The following is an 18,208-nucleotide window of genomic DNA, read 5'->3' as shown; positions in this document are numbered from 1 at the left end:
GTTTGAGGAATTAAGCACTAGCTAGCTCGTCCCTTAAATTTATAGTTGTCCATCCTAAAACATACAGTACACCTCTAGCCCATTTGTCCTCCAAGGACATGTCTCGATATATATATTTTTTTTTGTCTAGGAGTTGCCCACTTTTTGTTGTTCTGCCTCTCTCCTCGATCAACCAAACACATATGACCATCCATGCACATGGAGAATGTAGAAGATACATGCAATTGTAGTTTGGTGATGTCAACAACCAATAACGTATTCCGTCATTTGCTTCCTTTTGTTTACACATCTTTAGATGACAAAGACGAACGACAAAGATGATGGCAACAACAGCCAAATTTATTCCATATGTACTGCACTAGCATGGAATCAATCAATAATAGGTTTGATAATTCACATCAACAGCTGCTCTGAGAGAGATTATGTACTGCTGTTCTACACTCTCATCCTACTTCACACCTCCAAATCGAAACACCTCTCAATCCTAAGCAACCAGTTTTACCTCCGTCCCCTGCTCATTCAGTTTGTTACTAAATTTGGTATAACTAGACTGACTGCCATCTTCAGTGCCGAATACCTGATGAGGATTCACAGTTGTACATGCTGCTCCTGCTTCCAGATGGTCGGGAGGGCGACCCGATATGAACAACTTGCTACAGTAGCGCATCTTCTGTATGGCATAAGTGACTGAGAGCAGATAAAAACTCTAGCTGGTGGTGTCAATCAATGTTGGATCTCGCATAGCTCCCAGTTCCCCTCACCATCGATGAGTTTAAGCTCCACGGAGTGGAAGGGTATAAGAGCAGGCCTCTGTAAACAGAGAGAAAAGAAAGTTTCAGCAAAATACCATAAATCAAGGTTATCTAGGAACAAGTTTGAAATTCAAATGCAGAGGCTTCAACAGAGAACTGAGCTGCAATCGCAGCAGAAACTTTGCACAATTAGCAGGGATTACGCGAGCACTTACTTGTGACGAAGTGATCACAGTTATGCCCATGTCTGTTGCTAGCCTGTACAGATGCTCTTCAACATCAACACTCGTAGCGCTGCAATGAAGTGCAATTTTTTAGGACCCACAGTAATTAATCAGTGAATGAAAATGAAAATGGTCAAAGAGCGTTGTGGCGCTGCACATACTTTGTGCACTCGTCGAGGATGCCGAATTTAGGATGGTGGAAGAACAAACGAGCCTGGATCAAAACAGTTCGATCAGAAGATATTAAGGGGACAGACAATGGTTTCGGCAGTTTGCACAGCTTGCAGTGGAGTTAACACTGACCATCCCAAGCCTCTGCTGTTCTCCCAGCGATAAAACGTCTTCCCAGTTTGGGGTAGAGTCCCAGCCTTCCCTCTCTAGAAGATAGACCAACCGAACATTCACAAGAACCGTCTTCAGGTGATCGTCTAGCAACTCAGGGGCACTAGACCTGTTGCCTACATTAGCACAGAATTTCTGGTTACCAGGAAAAGCAACATATAACCTACTACTTCATTTTGACAAGCAGTCACATTTTGATATAAAGTTCATGGTAATTCAATAGGCACATATTCTGAGTGGCACCTACTAGACTTATATAACGAAAGAATCTTCATCTCTGCTTCCTCCCTTGACAGAGGGTATATGATCTGATCCCTAAGAGTTCCCAGGCTGGTGTATGGACTCTGAGGAACATGGAACATCCCTTCAGAGGGCTTGGTAACTCTCCCAGAAAAGGCAGGCCATAAATCTCTGAGCACCCTAAAAACAGAGCTCTTCCCGGTACCATTGGGGCCTTCAGAAAATTAAGGTAAAAAGGAAAGTCAGCATGATTCACTGCCTTATAAAGATAACTGAAGGTTTCAGAGCGCAGACAGGTGATATACCAGTCAAGAGAAGGCTTTTCCCTTGTACCACACTGCATGACAGCTTCCTAGCTAATAGCTTCTGGGATGGTGTTACAATATCCACTTCATGGAATTCAATAATTTCGTCTGAGGCTGCACTAATGGCACTGGAAGGCACTGGGGTATCTGCAGGAAATAATTGAAAAGACATGCTTAATTAGCAGAAGATATTGCTGTAAAACTTGCAAAATGATCATACCATCGGCTACCTTAGGACATTATTAATATAAAATTACAGCACAACACAGTGGTACAAATTACCAACAATGCCCAGAGCTGGTCATTAATTCTAAAAAGCATCAATAATTTAACACAAAGTAGCAACTTTTAACGAAACATCAAATTCCTGCAACCTTTCTATGTAGCACTAACATTCTAGGCAGGCAGTTTTAGATCGAGAATGCTAAACAGGATGTGCCATAACAAACATGGTGTAGGAAATTGCCACAATTTAAACCAAACATGTTGCATGCTATACAGCAAGATTAGTTATACCCTGCAACACTACTAGTGCAACCACACTATTACATATGCACGCTGAAAAATTAAAGAAAATTCCAGCCAAGAATATAAAACAAAATTTCTGCGATAACCAAGTCCTACCCAACTGAAACTTACCCTTTTGAGCTACACGCAGAATCTCCTCGAGTTCAAAGATCCGATTAATCCCACCAGAAAGTTCAAGGAATTTCTTATGTAACTCAAGAATGTCGCCGAAAGCTATGAAGCTTTGTGACACCACTGATGCCAAGAACCGCAGAGCATGTGCCAGCTCTCCTGTAGCACAAAAGAGAAAATGAAGGGTTTTGCAAAGTTGAAGTTCAAAATAATCTAGTCCTGAGTCCTGAAATTGAAGCATTTTGATGATTAGTAACCTTGTGTTGAAGTCAAAGCTCTGTCTCCCTTGTGCTCCAGAGCATATAACAAACTCAGACCCCATGTCACATTGTGTGGGAGTTGCTTTGTCACAAAATCATCAACAACACCATAAAGCCATTGTTTTCTCAACAGAACCTTTGAGTGGTTAAGCAGTTTCATGAATTTAGCCTCAACCATCTGATATAAGAGAACAAAACCATAAGAAGGAAGACTCTAATTAATATCTCATAATAAAATAAGGCCAGCAAAAGTTATTGAAAACATCTTTTGATTCATAAGAACGTAAAGAAGGGTAAAACCATAAGCACGATCGTATTACTTGTTTGAGTAAGAAAAGACAACTAACAATGTTAGTAACACAGGGAAAATGTTCAACAGCAGCAAAATGGATTAGTTATATTTTACTTTGTACAAAACCTTACTTCTGGAGATTTTTGGTATAGATAGATGCTTCAAGAAAAGCAAGGCCTTAGTAACTATGAATGTAAATAGTTATTCTTAAACAAACTTTTTCCATTATCAAGAACATGGATGAATTAAACAGGAAGACACTAGTTTCATATTTGGAGATATATACTCCCTCGTTCTAAAATATAAGGTGTATTGTTTTTTTCAAAAGTCAAACGTGTGCATGTTTGACCAAGTTTTAAGAAGAAAAAAAAATCTACTGTACCGAATTTGTATCATTAGATCCATCACAAAAAGTATTTCCATATTCTATTTATTTTCTATTGTAAATGTCAATATTTTATAAGTTTGACTTGCAAGAAAATTGTTACACCTTATATTCTGGAAAGGAGGGAGTACTAGATATCAACACGAGAGTATTTAGTTCATACTTGGCATAGTAACAGAACTATGCAACTAGCATCCAACCTACCAGAGTTCACAGATCATCGTAGTTAAGGATTCAAACTAAAATAGTTAACCCAAAAAGAACAGACACTACAAACACATCAGCATATATACTCCCTCCGTCCCATAATATAAGACGTTTTCGCACTATGTTAGCTAGCAAAAACACCTTACATAGGACGGAGGGAGTACATTTAAACGTTTCACATTCTGGGTGAAGAAACTCACAGCTTTTTCTCTTGAACCACCACCAAAGAAAGCAATTGATTCAGCATGCGTCCGCAGCCTCGAGTGCATAAACCTAGTACATAGTTCACCAGGTTAACCGACATTCAGAAGTTCTTAAAACAATAAAAAAAGTCAGGTCTGACAAGAAGTCCAAGAAACAGCAATGAATGAAATATTACCTGAATGTTCCTTCAAGTTCTTGTTCCTCACTTGCAAGATGACCAAAGTCAGGGGATATAGCTCTCAGGAAACCCAATCCTAGTAACATGTAAGCATACAATATACCAACTCCTCTACGGCCGGACAAAAGCTTCATTCTCCATGTAAACCTAGTGAGTCATATCCATGGACATTGTTACGCGAATTTTACATGCTAACCAAAGATTAAACCAAGTAATCATTAGTGCTGACCCGAAGATAACTCACCAAAGAATGTCAACTAGTGGTTTTACCATTCCAGTAACCAAGCCAGCAAGGTCAGTGGTCAACTTATCCACATCAAGTGTTAGTCTTTGGTCTGCATCTATACTTTTACCCGACATATTGAATACCTGAAAACATATACTAGAACAAATTAGCTGCAGTCAAAAGTCAAAATCCACAATGTTAACTCTGTTTGACATGCAGTCTTATTCCACAACCAGACATAAACTGACCAAAACCCTTCCAGATCTCATCAAAAGACTTGGCCTAACAGAGAACCATTCCCACACATCAATGAGAGATAACTTGAATACACAAGCAGATACAGGATATACCTTGTAGAATGCATTTCTTCTCAAATAATATTGAAGCAAATGGTTGGTCAAGCGAATTCGCCATCCAAGGGCAAGTCTTGAAGTAAGGGTTCTGTGAAGACATAAATTATCAAAACCATGAAATCAAACATACACGGAATAATCATCAACAGACCAAGCTTAAATTTGCATGCCCAGAAGAACAGTTTGGACAAGCACCAAGCAAAAACAGCAGGTTATTCATTTAAACCAACTTACAAAGTGATTATTCATGATCCCATGTCACAAGAGTCTACTGAGTGCAGATAAACAGGTTACCTCAGAGATGGTGCGACAAAAGAATTTGCAGCACTCTGCAGAACACTGACGCCAACCAGCCGAACAAAAGCAGCTTTATCCTGCTCCAAGACAAACTTCACAGTGGTCCCTGAAGATGAGATGAATCAGACAAGAATTTTATGTGTAGCTCTTCTAACAATAGAAGATATTGAAGAGTCCAACCATTCAGCGAAGCAATACGATCCGAGATCACAGTGCGAGAGAAAATAAGTAGAGCGACAGCAAGCAACTGCCCTCCTTGTTTGTCAAGCAATTTAGGAATCTGGGAAGCAAGATGAGAACATTATTAGACTTTAAAAACATATTAAAATCAGATAAGTTTCCTTGAGATAATTTCATATGCTTCATCACATATATGTCATGCCAGTTTTTCCTTGGTACATATATTGCCTCAGTATACTAAAATTCTTAAATTACTAGCACCAGCTGATGTAAGATCTTAAAATTCTAACATCTCGATGCAAGAGCGCCTGATTATTAACAAGATGCAGTATCCAAAGACACCATCGACTCGTTGGAACGAAAATAAAAGAGAGCTAGTTAAGTATGAAAGAGAATATACCAATATTTTGAGCATTGCAGTCGCTCTCAGAGGCAGAGGCCTTGGGGAGCATTGTAAATGTGGGATTACAGGTGTTCGTACTGTTTGTCCTGTTTCCAACTTGGTGGAATTTGCTATGACCTTTGTAGAGTAGGAATCCTTGGACCTTAATGAAGCATTGCTCTAGTAAAGAAAATACATAGAACTGTGTCACAGCCAAGATTTGATTAATAATGATGGAACAGACATACCAGGTGATTATATACCTTTGCCCTGTTCATAAAGGCCCTCTGAACAATTAGGGCATCCGATTTACGTTCAGTTTCCAGTGATGTAAGTTCAGAGTCTTCAGTGTAAAAGGATGAGTCATCCCTGCAAAATCAAGAGTGATATTAAACTTACAATGAATTAATTTTGGACCAATAAACATTCAGTGAATTATTTCAGGATGTATACCTTCTGTGCTGAACATCCCACCCTCCTTCACCGTCCAATGACAAAACAATATTATGAAATGCAACTAATGCTGGGCGATGAGATATTGTTATGCATGATGTTCCCATCGCTCGAACCTTTTTGCAAAAACGTTCTTCCATATCAATTGTCACAGCACTGGTACACTCATCAAGAATAGCAAATTTTGGCTTATGGTAGAACAGCCTGGCCATTCCTAATCTTTGTTGCTCGCCAAGGGATAGCTCATCACCCCAGTTAACTTCCTTGTCAAGAGGATAACGTTCTAGCAAGTATTCCAGATCAACCTGCAAAAGGAGCATCATTACAAATTCCAGCAGGTTAAGAGACTTAACTCAAGAAGCCATGATGTAAAATACAAGTATCAGATCGATACAAAGACTTACATTCTTTAGAAGGTCCACCATGCCATCATAGGTAAGTGGTTCAGTCTCCTGATCTGCTGTAAGAGGATAGATTAGTTGTTCGCGAAGTGTGCCAACAGCTGTGTATGGTCTTTGTGGGACATAAAAGATTTCCTTGTTAAGATCGGAACCAACACCAGGTTTGACAATATGGCCAGATACTAGCGGCCATAGGCCTCCAAGAACCCGAAAAAGGGAGCTTTTTCCACTACCATTGGGACCTGAAATAAGAGCAAAATATCAGTGTCAACACTTCACTTACATGGAACTTCATGCAAATATGCATGGATTATGAACATTTGGACACTGAGAGTTTGGTTGTACTAGATAATTTTAAGAATATAAGCATCCTTGCAAGTAGATGCACTTAAACAGCATATGCATGACTTTCGCGTCGCCTACTGTCGCAGAATCCAATCCTTTTTTGGACTTAAAATCTGGAGTCGTAACTGCTACTAAGTAGTAACTGAGATGATTATCAAATGATTGCCTCCAATACAACATTACTTTCGCTCATGTAATCCAAACTTGCAAATGCCATATTATCCAACTTTGTTTCATTATTTTTAACTAATCTTCCTTCAGGAACTAGTGTTTAAATGTATGAAGCTGAACTCAGCGTGTTTTCAAATTACTAGAGAACCTAACATATCCTTGTATTTACGCCCTAAGGGCGTATAATGATAAAAGCAGCAGCCTATGAGCTCCATAAATATCTGAAAACAAAATAGCAAAAAGAAATGCCATCATAGATAATTACAAGATCAGTTTGCAGTTTGATACAGAGAACACTTATTTACTACTCCCTCCGTTCCTAAATATTAGTCTTTTAAGAGATTTCACTACGAATTACATACGGATGTATATAGACATAATTTAGAGTGTAGATTCACTCATTTTGCTCCGTATATAGTCCGTAGTGGAATCTCTTAAAAGACTTAGATTTAGGAACGGAGGGAGTAGTAAAATGTAAGTTCACTTTAACTTCTAGTTCTATCAAATTATTTAAGGCTATAAGAGATTGAAACAGAGAGGCCAGACATGATACTACTTCAATGTCACGACATATCCTGTTTCATGGTCCATTACTGCAGGCAGTGATATCTGGATATGATTTATAGATGCTCTAGAACATGTAAAAGAAAAATGTGCATGATGCTACATAGTACATACATTCTCACAACTCACAAGTGCTGGGTAGCTGCTGCCCTGTGTGTGTGTGTGCATTAAAGCAAGCATTGCAATAGTTAAGCCAAAAGTCTAAATTCAATTGGTAGGAGAGGATTACCGGTGATTAAAAGATTAGATCCAGTTTCTACTCGGAGAGTTAAATCGTCAACCAAAACGTTCCCAGCGGGTGTCACCACCTGTAATCATTTCATATCAGAATGATGGAATTATGTAAGGAAACAGAAAGCGAATGTGCTCCTTCAAGCATGCTATTACCTTAACACCAGAAAATTCTATATGGTTTGCTTCGCTGATGTAATTCCCAACAGAAGAGCTGTGATTCAACGATCTATCACGGACCCCAGACAGCTCACGTGAAACATCTAGTAACTCACGAATCCGGTCTGCATAGCCACTGTCAAATTACAGTGAAAGCCCATTGTCAATCATGTCACAAAAAGTATCAGAACTCGAAGACAGCAGAATAGCAACAGAGGCAGTAGGTCACAGGACCACAGTAAAGTTTGCCCTGCAAAAGTACAGTCATAGTTGCATATATAGGGCACAGTTGTCTAGATATACAATCTATAAAGAAGATAGCCCATTCAAATAATCCTAAATATGGAAGGTCCCAGTGCAAAACTCTAATGGCTCCGCCAGTTCTCATACACTATAAGATGCAAAAGGTTCCTATATCCAACAATAGGTAACAGGTCAGACTGAACAACACACTGCCATAAATTGTGTTGTTTCACTACAACTCTTAAAATATGTACAAGAATGACAAAGAAAAACATAAGCTCGCAATATATCAGCAAAGACTTTTTTACTTTTATCAAATGTCTATACTTCTGAAAGATGCAAGCAATGCATCCTAAAATAACAGGATTGAAAATGAAATGAAACTATTCGATGTTATCAATAGTTTTCACGACAGATGGATTTACCTCAGGATATTCAAACGCCTAGAGCTGATAGAGAGGGTCCCAAGAGACTGAAATAGTGCTATGATCACGCTAGTGTGGTATCGAAGGTTACTCAACATATCAGCCCTTCCTATGGTAGATGAATCAGGTCTAAGGTCACCGGAGAAGAACGGTTCGATAATAAGGACAACTGCTACAGTGGCCCCAAAGTACTTCAGAAAGAAATCTTGAATCATGCCGAACCACCAGTTTTCATGGAGTACATGCTTCAAGTGCCCAACAAGAGCTCGAAATCGCTGCATAATATGATATTCTTCTCTCTTCTCACCACCATAAAATGCTACACTCTCAGCATGAGTTCTTAAGCGTGAATGAAGTTGACGATACTCCCCTTCTAAGTGCTGCTCTGTGGATTTCATCTTTCCAAAAGCAGGAGAGAAATTTCTAATTGCTCCACCAGCAACTAGTATATATGCCTGAAAGCATTTTGCATATTAATACATTGCAGGAACACCAAGGAAGCAAAACGTATCAAAATTGAGCATTGCTCCTCATTGGTAAGGGTATTATCGTGCATTAAAATTATATCAATAATTACCAGAATCCAAAGCATGTATTTCGGACTAGCATAAGAACAGAGACGCCATGTATATATCAACCCTTCTGCAACTGCAGCCAAATCATCCTGTACAAGTTCACTAAGTTCAGAAGAGAACTTTGGAATATCACTGGCAATCCTTTGCTCCGGATTTGATATTCGATGATCCACATGAGAGATCTTGTAGTAAACCATATTCTGGGCATACAGAAGAAAAAAGCAGCAAGATATTAACACTGTATTTCAAAAGATCAGACCAACAAGCTAATACCCAAACTATTGGTTAACCTGTATTCTAAAAGTACAAAAGTGCATGCACCATATGACTCTTCTGTATTTTTATAACATTTCTTCAAAAAGAAGAACATGAACTGATATAATCACTATAACATCAAATCAGAAAGAAAAAATATGACCTGACATAGCAACACAAATAATGATGCCATCTCCAATAAATTACATAAATTAAATAGAGAAAGCAAATTTAACTAGCATGGATAAATTGTTACCAAGGGAAGAGGGAAAGGAAGACAACTAGAAGAAACACTAAACAGATTGCTTCATGAAAAAACTAGAAGAAACAGCTAAAATATCACATAAATGATAGTGTACATATTAAATTGAAAAAGAATGGCACATGAAGACTAGATCACTAATCCCCCAGTACTCTATAGTTTTGGGGTTTGGGTTTCTAGGTTTATATTCAGCTAGCAACAAGGTGCACAGATGTTATTCTTTCATCACCTGTTATCTTTGCCAAACTGACAATACTTCTAAGCCACTGGTTATTAAAGTCCATGACATAATCCTCGCGATCATAATGACTCGGAACCATATGATTCCATCGTACTTCTTATTTGCAGAAAGAATAAAACGTCTACTGATAGACAGAAACTTGGAAAATAAACAACATTAACATATTCTGGACACCAACACAAATGAGGAATGCGCATTCGCAAAGGAACATATACTGCAACCACAAGATAATCATAATTGATCAACTGATGTACCTGGAAATAATCGGCATGGACGAGGTCTGTTAAAATTTTCTTGAAGCGCAAGTTCAAGGACCCAGTTAAGTATTTTGAGGTCTGGTATACTGCTGATTGGAGAAAGCATAAGATCAGATTCTCTATAATTAGGCGCGTAAAGGTTGGAACACGCCGAAGAAATGCCGCTTTAAATAGAAAGCCTTGAACTTTTGCTAATCTATGCCCGACAGCAGTACGCAGCACCTGAAAGAAAAAACATACGAAAAGTAATGTCTCTGGGCATTAAATACTTAGTACACATCAAATGCCATCTTAAAATCCAACAGAACATAGTAGTATCAGTGTTTTTTTTTCTATATCATCGCATCTGTGTATTACATCATATGAGAACGTTCAGAATACTAGATGGACAACACGAGTGAGCTTAGCCATTTCAAATGTCACCAATCAAACATATGAAACGTGTATTCGCTTAAACTGTGCCACTTTGGCACTGCAAAACAAATAAAAATGGGTCTTCTCAAACTTGCTATATCCACCACCCAGTTATCAAATTGCCCGCTCTATTATGGAAGTAGAATAGGTGGCCCAGATCCCAGCAGTATGCTCTACGTTGTCCTTACTATTAGCAGGACCAGCATGATTGCAGGCCAGATCGACGGTTACAAAAGTACTTGGTTTTCGTCCGCATATCGAAAGGGGGACTTAATCATTTGTGCAAAACTTAAACTCAAAGCTAGCTAGATGTTCGCTTCTTCGGGCACGGTAAAAGCATGACACTGCTTATGAAGAACTGTCAATTCTGCAAAATTGTCTAAACTTACGGCTGTCAACATCAAGCCAAGAAGGTATCGCGTGCCACTCGGTCCAATCTTCTTGAGCAGGATAGCGGCCAAGAAATGCAAGGACTTCAGCGCGCTCTTCCTCCGCTTCGTCGTCCCGGCCAACCGGCCATCCGTGCCGCTGTGACCCAGCCTCTCCCCATTCCTGCCCAACGCATCGCCGCCATCATTGGCGGCGGCGGCCTCCGGACGGCCTCGCCTCCTTTGGCCTCGGCCCGACCGCGCGTACGCCAACGCCCCGCCAGCGACCAGCGCGCCCGAGACAACCGCCAGCGTCCTCCTGCCTCCACCCAAAATTGACGACCATCAAGATTCCAAATTTGTTTTTTCAGATATCAGTCAGATTAAAGGACGAGACTTTGGAGCTGAGCTCGCGCGCACCTCCGGGACGCGAGCAGCCCGCGGCCACGCTCGGTGAGCTGCAGCAGCTGCAGGGACGGCATCTCCCCGGAGCAGCAGGCCGCGAGGCGCGACCTCCCGGGAGCAGCAGGCCGGGCGCACCGCCGGAGGGGGGGAAGATCTTGCTATCTACGGCAGCGACGCGCGAGCCGCCGCGGGACCGAGCCGCGGCGCATCGTGGCGTGCGTGCGTGCGGCCGCCGGGGGCAGAGGGGCGGCCGGCTGCCTCAGCCGCCTCCGCGGAGATCGCCGCAGGAAGATGCCGGGAAGGGGGAGGTGGCCACCTCGATCTCGGCGGCGGTGCGGAGGTAGATGCCGGGAAGCGAGGGAGGGCGGGTGGGGGAACAGGGGAGGGGAGGGGAGAGGAGATTGGGAGAGTAAAAAAATGGCGAGTACGAGAGACAAGTTGATGAGATTCAAGAGCGACAGCGATGGAGAGAGAGAGAGAGGGATTTGGAGGAGGGAGGAGACTCTCTGCAACAACTGCATTTGCTCAATTTGCAAAAGCATCCTCTTGTTTTCATCTCTCCCGCTTTGTGTCAATTGTGTTAGTATGTTTTTCATTTTTATCCTCTTGTTTTCATGTCTCCTACTTTGTGTTAGTATGTTTTTTGGGGCTACTACAAAACATCACCCACCTTGATAGCCGTTTGATCTACATGCGTAGCCGTCCGATCCGCGCAACATAAGTACTGCTGCGAAAGAAATTTTTGCAACAAAGTTCATGTTGGAGAAACTCACCTGCGGATCTTGCTCAGACGAACCCGCCCTTTCTCCACGGGCAGCCAGCCTAAGGGCACGTCTCCTCCGTCTTCTTCCTTCAGACGGAGGGGTGGCGGGCCGCAAGCAGGGCGGCAGGCAGGCCGTCGCGTGGATGGGCGGCGGAGGGCGTGCGGGGCCGCGGGCGAGCAGGGGCGGCGGGCCGCAAGCAGGGCGGCAGGCAGGCCGGTGCGCGGTGGGACCGAACGCCGAGCCCCACCGGCTTGTCCGACATGTCCAGCTCCACGCCCATGACGCGGGTCAGCTCCCCGTTGTCGTCCGACGTGAGCAGCACCTCTCGCCGCCGCCCTCCAGGTCCAACAACAAGACAATCAAACGCTCGCAGACACTCAGCTACAGGAAACGGTTTCTGAAACAACAACATCGTTTCAGAAAACGATCACAGCTCACGCGGAAGCTGGTCCGGTCTCGTCCGTCTGATAAAGGACAGATCACACGGTCGTCGAGTCGGCGGACGAGCCAGCGCGATCGGCGTTTGAACGCAATCTTTTCCCTATGTTTTTTATTTTTTGTAGAAATATTTCCATAACTTATGTTCTTCTTAATAACTCATTTATGTATAATAACTCAAAGTTGAAACTCGGATTCAAAGTCATAAGGCGGCCGGGCCGACGCAAGAGAGAAGGCGTTGATGTCGAGGTACAAAGAGTGAACGGGTCTTCGAACCTCTTTCGAACTTGTAAGTCCAAAGAGCGAACGGAGTTTTATAACGTTATCCTTGATGGCGTTGCTTGGCGTTTTTCGAATTCGAAATCTTTCGTAGGATGGTGAGAGGGACGCGGTTGGTCGTGTTGCCGGATGGAGGCCCGAGGGGTTGTTGATGTCCCCAGCCCGTTCTATGTATCGAGTTTGAAGGAATGAGACCTAGTAGGCTCCACGCATGGGTAGCAGCCAAACGATCAAAGGATGAAGAGATGAATCGTCGTCTTCGCAGAGTGTTTTACACGCGCGCAAGCAGTGGGCCGGTCAATGTGTGTGCGATGTAGATTGGCTTTGGTGTTTGGTTTGTCCTTGAACGGAAGCCTACAAAAGTTGTTCTCTTTGTTGGGACCCATGTAGTTCTAAATTAGACCGGTATTGAAGTCGTCGGTGTTACATGTATCCAAAAATTAAGGCAATGTACTTCTGAAAAATAGAGGTGAACAACATTCCTTTTCCAAGATATAATGGGGCCGACAGGGGCTTCTAGATGGAGCGTCGCTGCTCTTCCTAAGGAATTTCCTTGCTCTTCCTAAGGAATTGCTCAAGAGGTGTCATAGACAATGTGATGAGATTTAAGAGAAAGAGAAAGTGATGACGAGAAAGATTGAGATTTTGAGAAAGTAACCAAAACAAAACAAACTCATGCAATCTCATTGCTCAATTTGTCCTGTTCTTCAAAAGTATAGGCCATTTTGTATCTTTTTCTCTCTTAGTTGTGCTTATCTTGATCTTCTAGTGCTTACCTATTTTTTGGAAATTTTTATTTATTTAATGTTGGAGCGCACAATTAAACAATTTACACTAGCTAGAAATATAGATTGTAGGCGCAGAACTTTTTATGTGTGGTTTCCAAGACAAAATGCGAAGATTGATTAACATTTGGAATATACAACTTTGCGCTTATTGTGCTCCCGTGGGGACCGGACCATCGTGGTACCGACACCTCTATGGCATTCTCTTCTTGCAAAATTGTTCATGTTACATGGCCTGCATCATAAGAAGCTTGGGTTTTTTTTCTCCAGAGATAAAAATGCCTTGGGCAAGGATTTTTTTTTTTATCCCTCTCATGACTTACCTATTTTCAGTCTGCTGTTATAAGAAAATTAAGGTAGTTTTCGTTTAGAATCGTGCAAATTAAGCCAAACAAGTAGGGGGCGATAATTACATAAGAACAAATAAATTAATGTTTCTATGAGGGGGCAAAGTAGTAAATGGACCAGAGATCATAACAATCTGACCAATCAATACCACACAATAGAGCTTGAATCAGATTGTTCCTTCGCAGTTGACTCGATGAACCAAATCGATTATTACCTCGGCCCGGAGGTAGCTATGATCACAGAATGCAAGCATCTTATGACATAACTTGTTTGGATATCCTTCAAACATTGTTACGGAGAGGCCAACCAGGTGGCGGATGAACTAGCAAAAGTACTCCTTTCGTACTAGATCCCCGAGTTCATGGGATGATGAAATCCCTGACTTTATTTCTCATCTTCTTGTAGATGACATGTCTATTATTTGAGAAACAAACTTCTATTACCAATCACAAAAACATCACACAATAGAGCGATTTGGAACGCAACAATTTTCTTCCACATGTATTATGTGTATAAAATGTATGAAACGAAAAGAGCATGTATACATATACATTGTTTTCGAAATTCCTATGCTACATACACATGAGCCATCCTCATTAAACATTAAACAATTTATAAATGTGCTCCTAGCTCGTGGGTCCTTCCAATTTGAGATTCCCCACACGGCAAAACCGTTATTTGTTTATCGACCCTCTGAAAAACTCAACACATGTCCATCTGCGAGCAAGAATCTCCATGATTAGAAACAAAAAGCATCCCATAATAAAAGAAAAAAAAGAACAAATGGATCTACATGTGATCTAGGAAGTGCATGCAATGTGTATGAAGAAACATAAAGAAGTGCATACGAAGGTCCTGTTCGACTCTTGTTAAGCTCTCAACTCCACGAACTCCACACAAGAAGTTGACATGAACGCTGAGTTCGTGAAACCAGATCCGAGAAGCTAAGCCACCCCCTAGTGTAAATATGAGAAGCCAAGGAAACCCAACTCTACCAAATTGAAGAACGAGAGTTGGACGAATTTACTATTGGAAACGTCGCATGGGAAATAAAATTTTCCTACGCTCATCAAGATCAAGCTATGAAGACTAACATTTACAAGAGGAGGAGTGCATCTACATACCCTTGTAGATCGCTAAGCGGAAGCGTATACAACGCGGTTGATGTAGTCGAACGTCTTCGGAATCCAATCACGATCCGTCCCGCGATCTCATCACGATCTATCCCGCGATCCCATCATGATCCGTCCCGATCTAATGTCGAATGGACGACACCTCCGTGTTCAGCACACGTACAGCTCGATGACGATCTCCACCTCCTTGATCCAGCAAGCGAGGGTGGAGAGGTAGATGAGTTCTCTGTCAGCATGATGACATGGCAACGATGGTGGCGGAGCTGTTCCGGCAGGGCTTCGTCAAGCAATACCGGAACCGATCTAGAGGAAGAACGAACTAGAGGAGGGAGAGAGTTGCGCCGTGGCTTGGGCGTGGATGCCCTCTCTCCTCTCCAATATATATAGGAGGGAGGGAAGGGGTGGCTCCCTAGGGAAAAACCCTAGGGTTGGCCGACGGCCCCAAGAGGAGGAGTCCTCCTCCAATTAGGGTGGTGGAGGCGCTAGGAGTAGTCCTCCTCCTATTGGACTCCTCTCCACCTCCTCACTTTGGGCGCATAGGCCTATAGAGGTTGGTCGCCCAGCCCACCAGGGCTGGTGCACCACCTATCATCAGGCCTATGTGCCTCCCGGGGTGGGCGGCCCCTCCTGGTGAACCTCCGGAACCCATTCATCACTCCCGGTACTTTACCGGTAATGTCTGAAACCTTTCCGGAACCCGTATACCTCTTTCCTATATATCAATCTTCGTTTCCGAACCATTCCAGAACTCCTCGTGACGTCTGGGATCTCATCCGGGACTCCGAACAACCTTCGGTCACCAACATACATAACTCAACTATACCAAAACGTCACCGAACCTTAAGTGTGCAGACCCTGCGGGTTCGAGAACTATGTAGACATGACCTAAGACACTCCCCGGTCAATAATCAATAGGGGGCCTGGATGCCCACATTGGCTCCTACATACTCTATGAAGATCTTTACCGGTCGAACCACGATATCATGGATTCAATCAATCCCGTATAATGTTCCCTTTGTCCATCGGTATGTTACTTGCTCGAGATTTGATCGTCGGTATCTCCATACCTAGTTCAATCTCGTTACCGGCAAGTTTCTTTACTCTTTACGTAATACAAGATCCCGTGACTAACTCCTTAGCCACATTGCTTGCAAACTCATTGTGATGTTGTATTACCGAGTAGGCCCTAAAGATATCTCTCCGTCATACGGAGTGACAAATCCCAGTCTTGATTCACGCCAACCCAACAGACACCTTCGGAGATACCTGTAGAGCACCTTTATAGTCACTCAGTTACGTTATGACGTTTGATACACACAAGGCATTCCTCAAGTGCCCGGGAGTTGCATGATCTCATGGTCATAGAAACAGATATTTGACATGCAGAAAACAGTAACAATAAACTGACACGATCACATGCTACGTTGATAGTTTGGATCTTGTCCATCACATTATTCTCCTAGTGATATGATCCCGTTATCAAATGACAACTCATGTCTATGATCAGGAAACCTTGACCATCTTTGATGAACGAGCTAGTCCTTAAAGGCTCGGGACAATGTGTTGTCTATGTATCCACACATGTATTTGAGTTTCCAATCAATACAATTATAGCATGGATAATAAATGATTATCATGAGCAAGGAAATATAATAATAACTAATTTATTATTGCATCTAGGACATATTTCCAACATTTATGGCCGATCTGCCATCGCTAGAAAAAGCTATCCACTCTTCTGCAAACCTCCTTTCTTTCCCTCGACATCCCCTTCTCCCGTAATCTAGCCAGCGCCACTGGCCCCTCCGCCATGCCCGGCTGCACCCCGTCGTCGACCAGCGAGCCTCTCCGTCGACAGAGCGAGTCATTCCAATCCACTCTCATCGGATCACATCCCAAACGCCTGACACCCCGACCGGCGGGAGATACCCATCATGATGCCATCGACGCCAATCATCCCCCATCGTCCTTTGAGTCCGCATCCTCCCTTAAAGTGCCATTGAAATGGGTTGCTTTCAGTCGGCCCAAATGCAACCGAACATCCCCATCCAGGTTGCGAGCCCATAGCGCACCGAAAGAAGCTGCCCATCGAGCCGGACGGTTTGCGATCGTTAAGTGAAGCCGAAAGCCAGCGAGAGAAGCTGGATTTGAAGATTTGGGGAAGTTGGGAGGGTCACTGAAGAGGCCCCAAAATATGTCACAATGGGGTCACTGAGAGTATCTCCAACAGCCACGCTTCGCGCCACGCCCAAAAAATGCGTTTGCCGCGCGTGCTTCGGCTGGTTTAGCGCGGGGTTAGGCGCATGCTCCAGCAGCCGCGCTATAAGGCAGCGCGCCCGCGCCGCTCCGGCAGTGTCCAAAAATGCAGCGCGCGCAAACCATTTTTTAAATAGATTGCATTCAAATAAAAAGCGTACAAAGTTATTTTACATAGATTGCAACTTGATAGGTAGTTCGAAAACATAGATAGATAATTCGGTGCTAGATAGTTCGAAAACATAAAAACTAAAATCTCAGTCGCTCCAATCATCTGCACCATCATCATCGTCGTTGGTGTCGTCAGAGGTTGACAGCCAGATGTCGAACCAACGTTCGTCTTCTTCAGTGAAGAAGGAGCTCCCGCTTGCATTGACGAGGTCGGCCTGCGCACTCGCCAATGCCTTCCGCCGACGCCTGTCCAACCGCTCCTCGCGGCGCCGGCGCGTGTCCTCCTCGCGGCGCCTTGCCCAATATTCTTGCTCGTAGGCGACGTCCTCCGGGTGGCGCCGGCGCCACTCCGCCATGACCCGCTCGTCCTCCTGGGCGACGAGGAGGCGGCGCTGCCGCGCAGTGTGCTCCGCACGGTCTTGTGCGGAGTTTACACGAGGCGGCGGGGCGACGCCTAACCCCTGCTGGAGTGTGTAGACGTCCTGGAAGTTCATTTGGCGGCGCGGCCTGCCTAGGCGCCACGCCGCCGCGTCGAACGCGCGGGGCGGCCTCGTGCGCCGTGTCGTACGTGCCGAGGCTAAGCCGGAGATCGCCGGAGCGTATCTCGGCGTAGAACCCGCCGTTGGGGCGCTCGCGGACGCCGCGGTAGCCGGACGCAGAACGGCGGCGCGGCGGCATGGTGGCGCGTCGGGGGCGGGGCGCTGGAGCGGTGGCGCGAGAGGCAGAGGGAGAGAGAGAATGGAGCGGTGGCGACGCGAGAGAGCGGTAGCGCTGCGCTTTTTATAGGCGCGCGCGAAGC

General features: G+C 43.7%; 1 protein-coding gene across 1 annotated transcript; it reads right to left on the bottom strand.

The window, feature by feature from the left end:
* Positions 1–240: 240 nt before the first annotated feature.
* Positions 241–11,381, bottom strand: LOC123437727 (ABC transporter D family member 1-like). The gene is made up of 25 exons (XM_045115732.1): positions 11,251–11,381; positions 10,852–11,149; positions 10,046–10,270; positions 9,036–9,233; positions 8,459–8,913; positions 7,788–7,926; positions 7,630–7,708; positions 6,324–6,562; positions 5,920–6,224; positions 5,730–5,835; positions 5,485–5,646; positions 5,085–5,184; positions 4,902–5,010; positions 4,605–4,695; positions 4,273–4,397; positions 4,026–4,175; positions 3,847–3,919; positions 2,760–2,940; positions 2,503–2,661; positions 1,864–2,010; positions 1,566–1,772; positions 1,280–1,434; positions 1,138–1,190; positions 968–1,046; positions 241–810 (listed from the first exon to the last, which is right to left on the bottom strand). Exons 1-25 carry the CDS (start codon positions 11,310–11,312, stop codon positions 724–726), a joined length of 3,984 nt encoding a protein of 1,327 aa, XP_044971667.1. The 5' UTR covers positions 11,313–11,381; the 3' UTR covers positions 241–723.
* Positions 11,382–18,208: the final 6,827 nt, after the last annotated feature.

Source organism: Hordeum vulgare, chromosome 1H (assembly GCF_904849725.1).
Source record: "Hordeum vulgare subsp. vulgare chromosome 1H, MorexV3_pseudomolecules_assembly, whole genome shotgun sequence".
In the NCBI taxonomy this organism is placed as follows: Eukaryota; Viridiplantae; Streptophyta; class Magnoliopsida; order Poales; family Poaceae; genus Hordeum; species Hordeum vulgare.
This window is presented reverse-complemented; position numbering and strand designations above follow the sequence as displayed.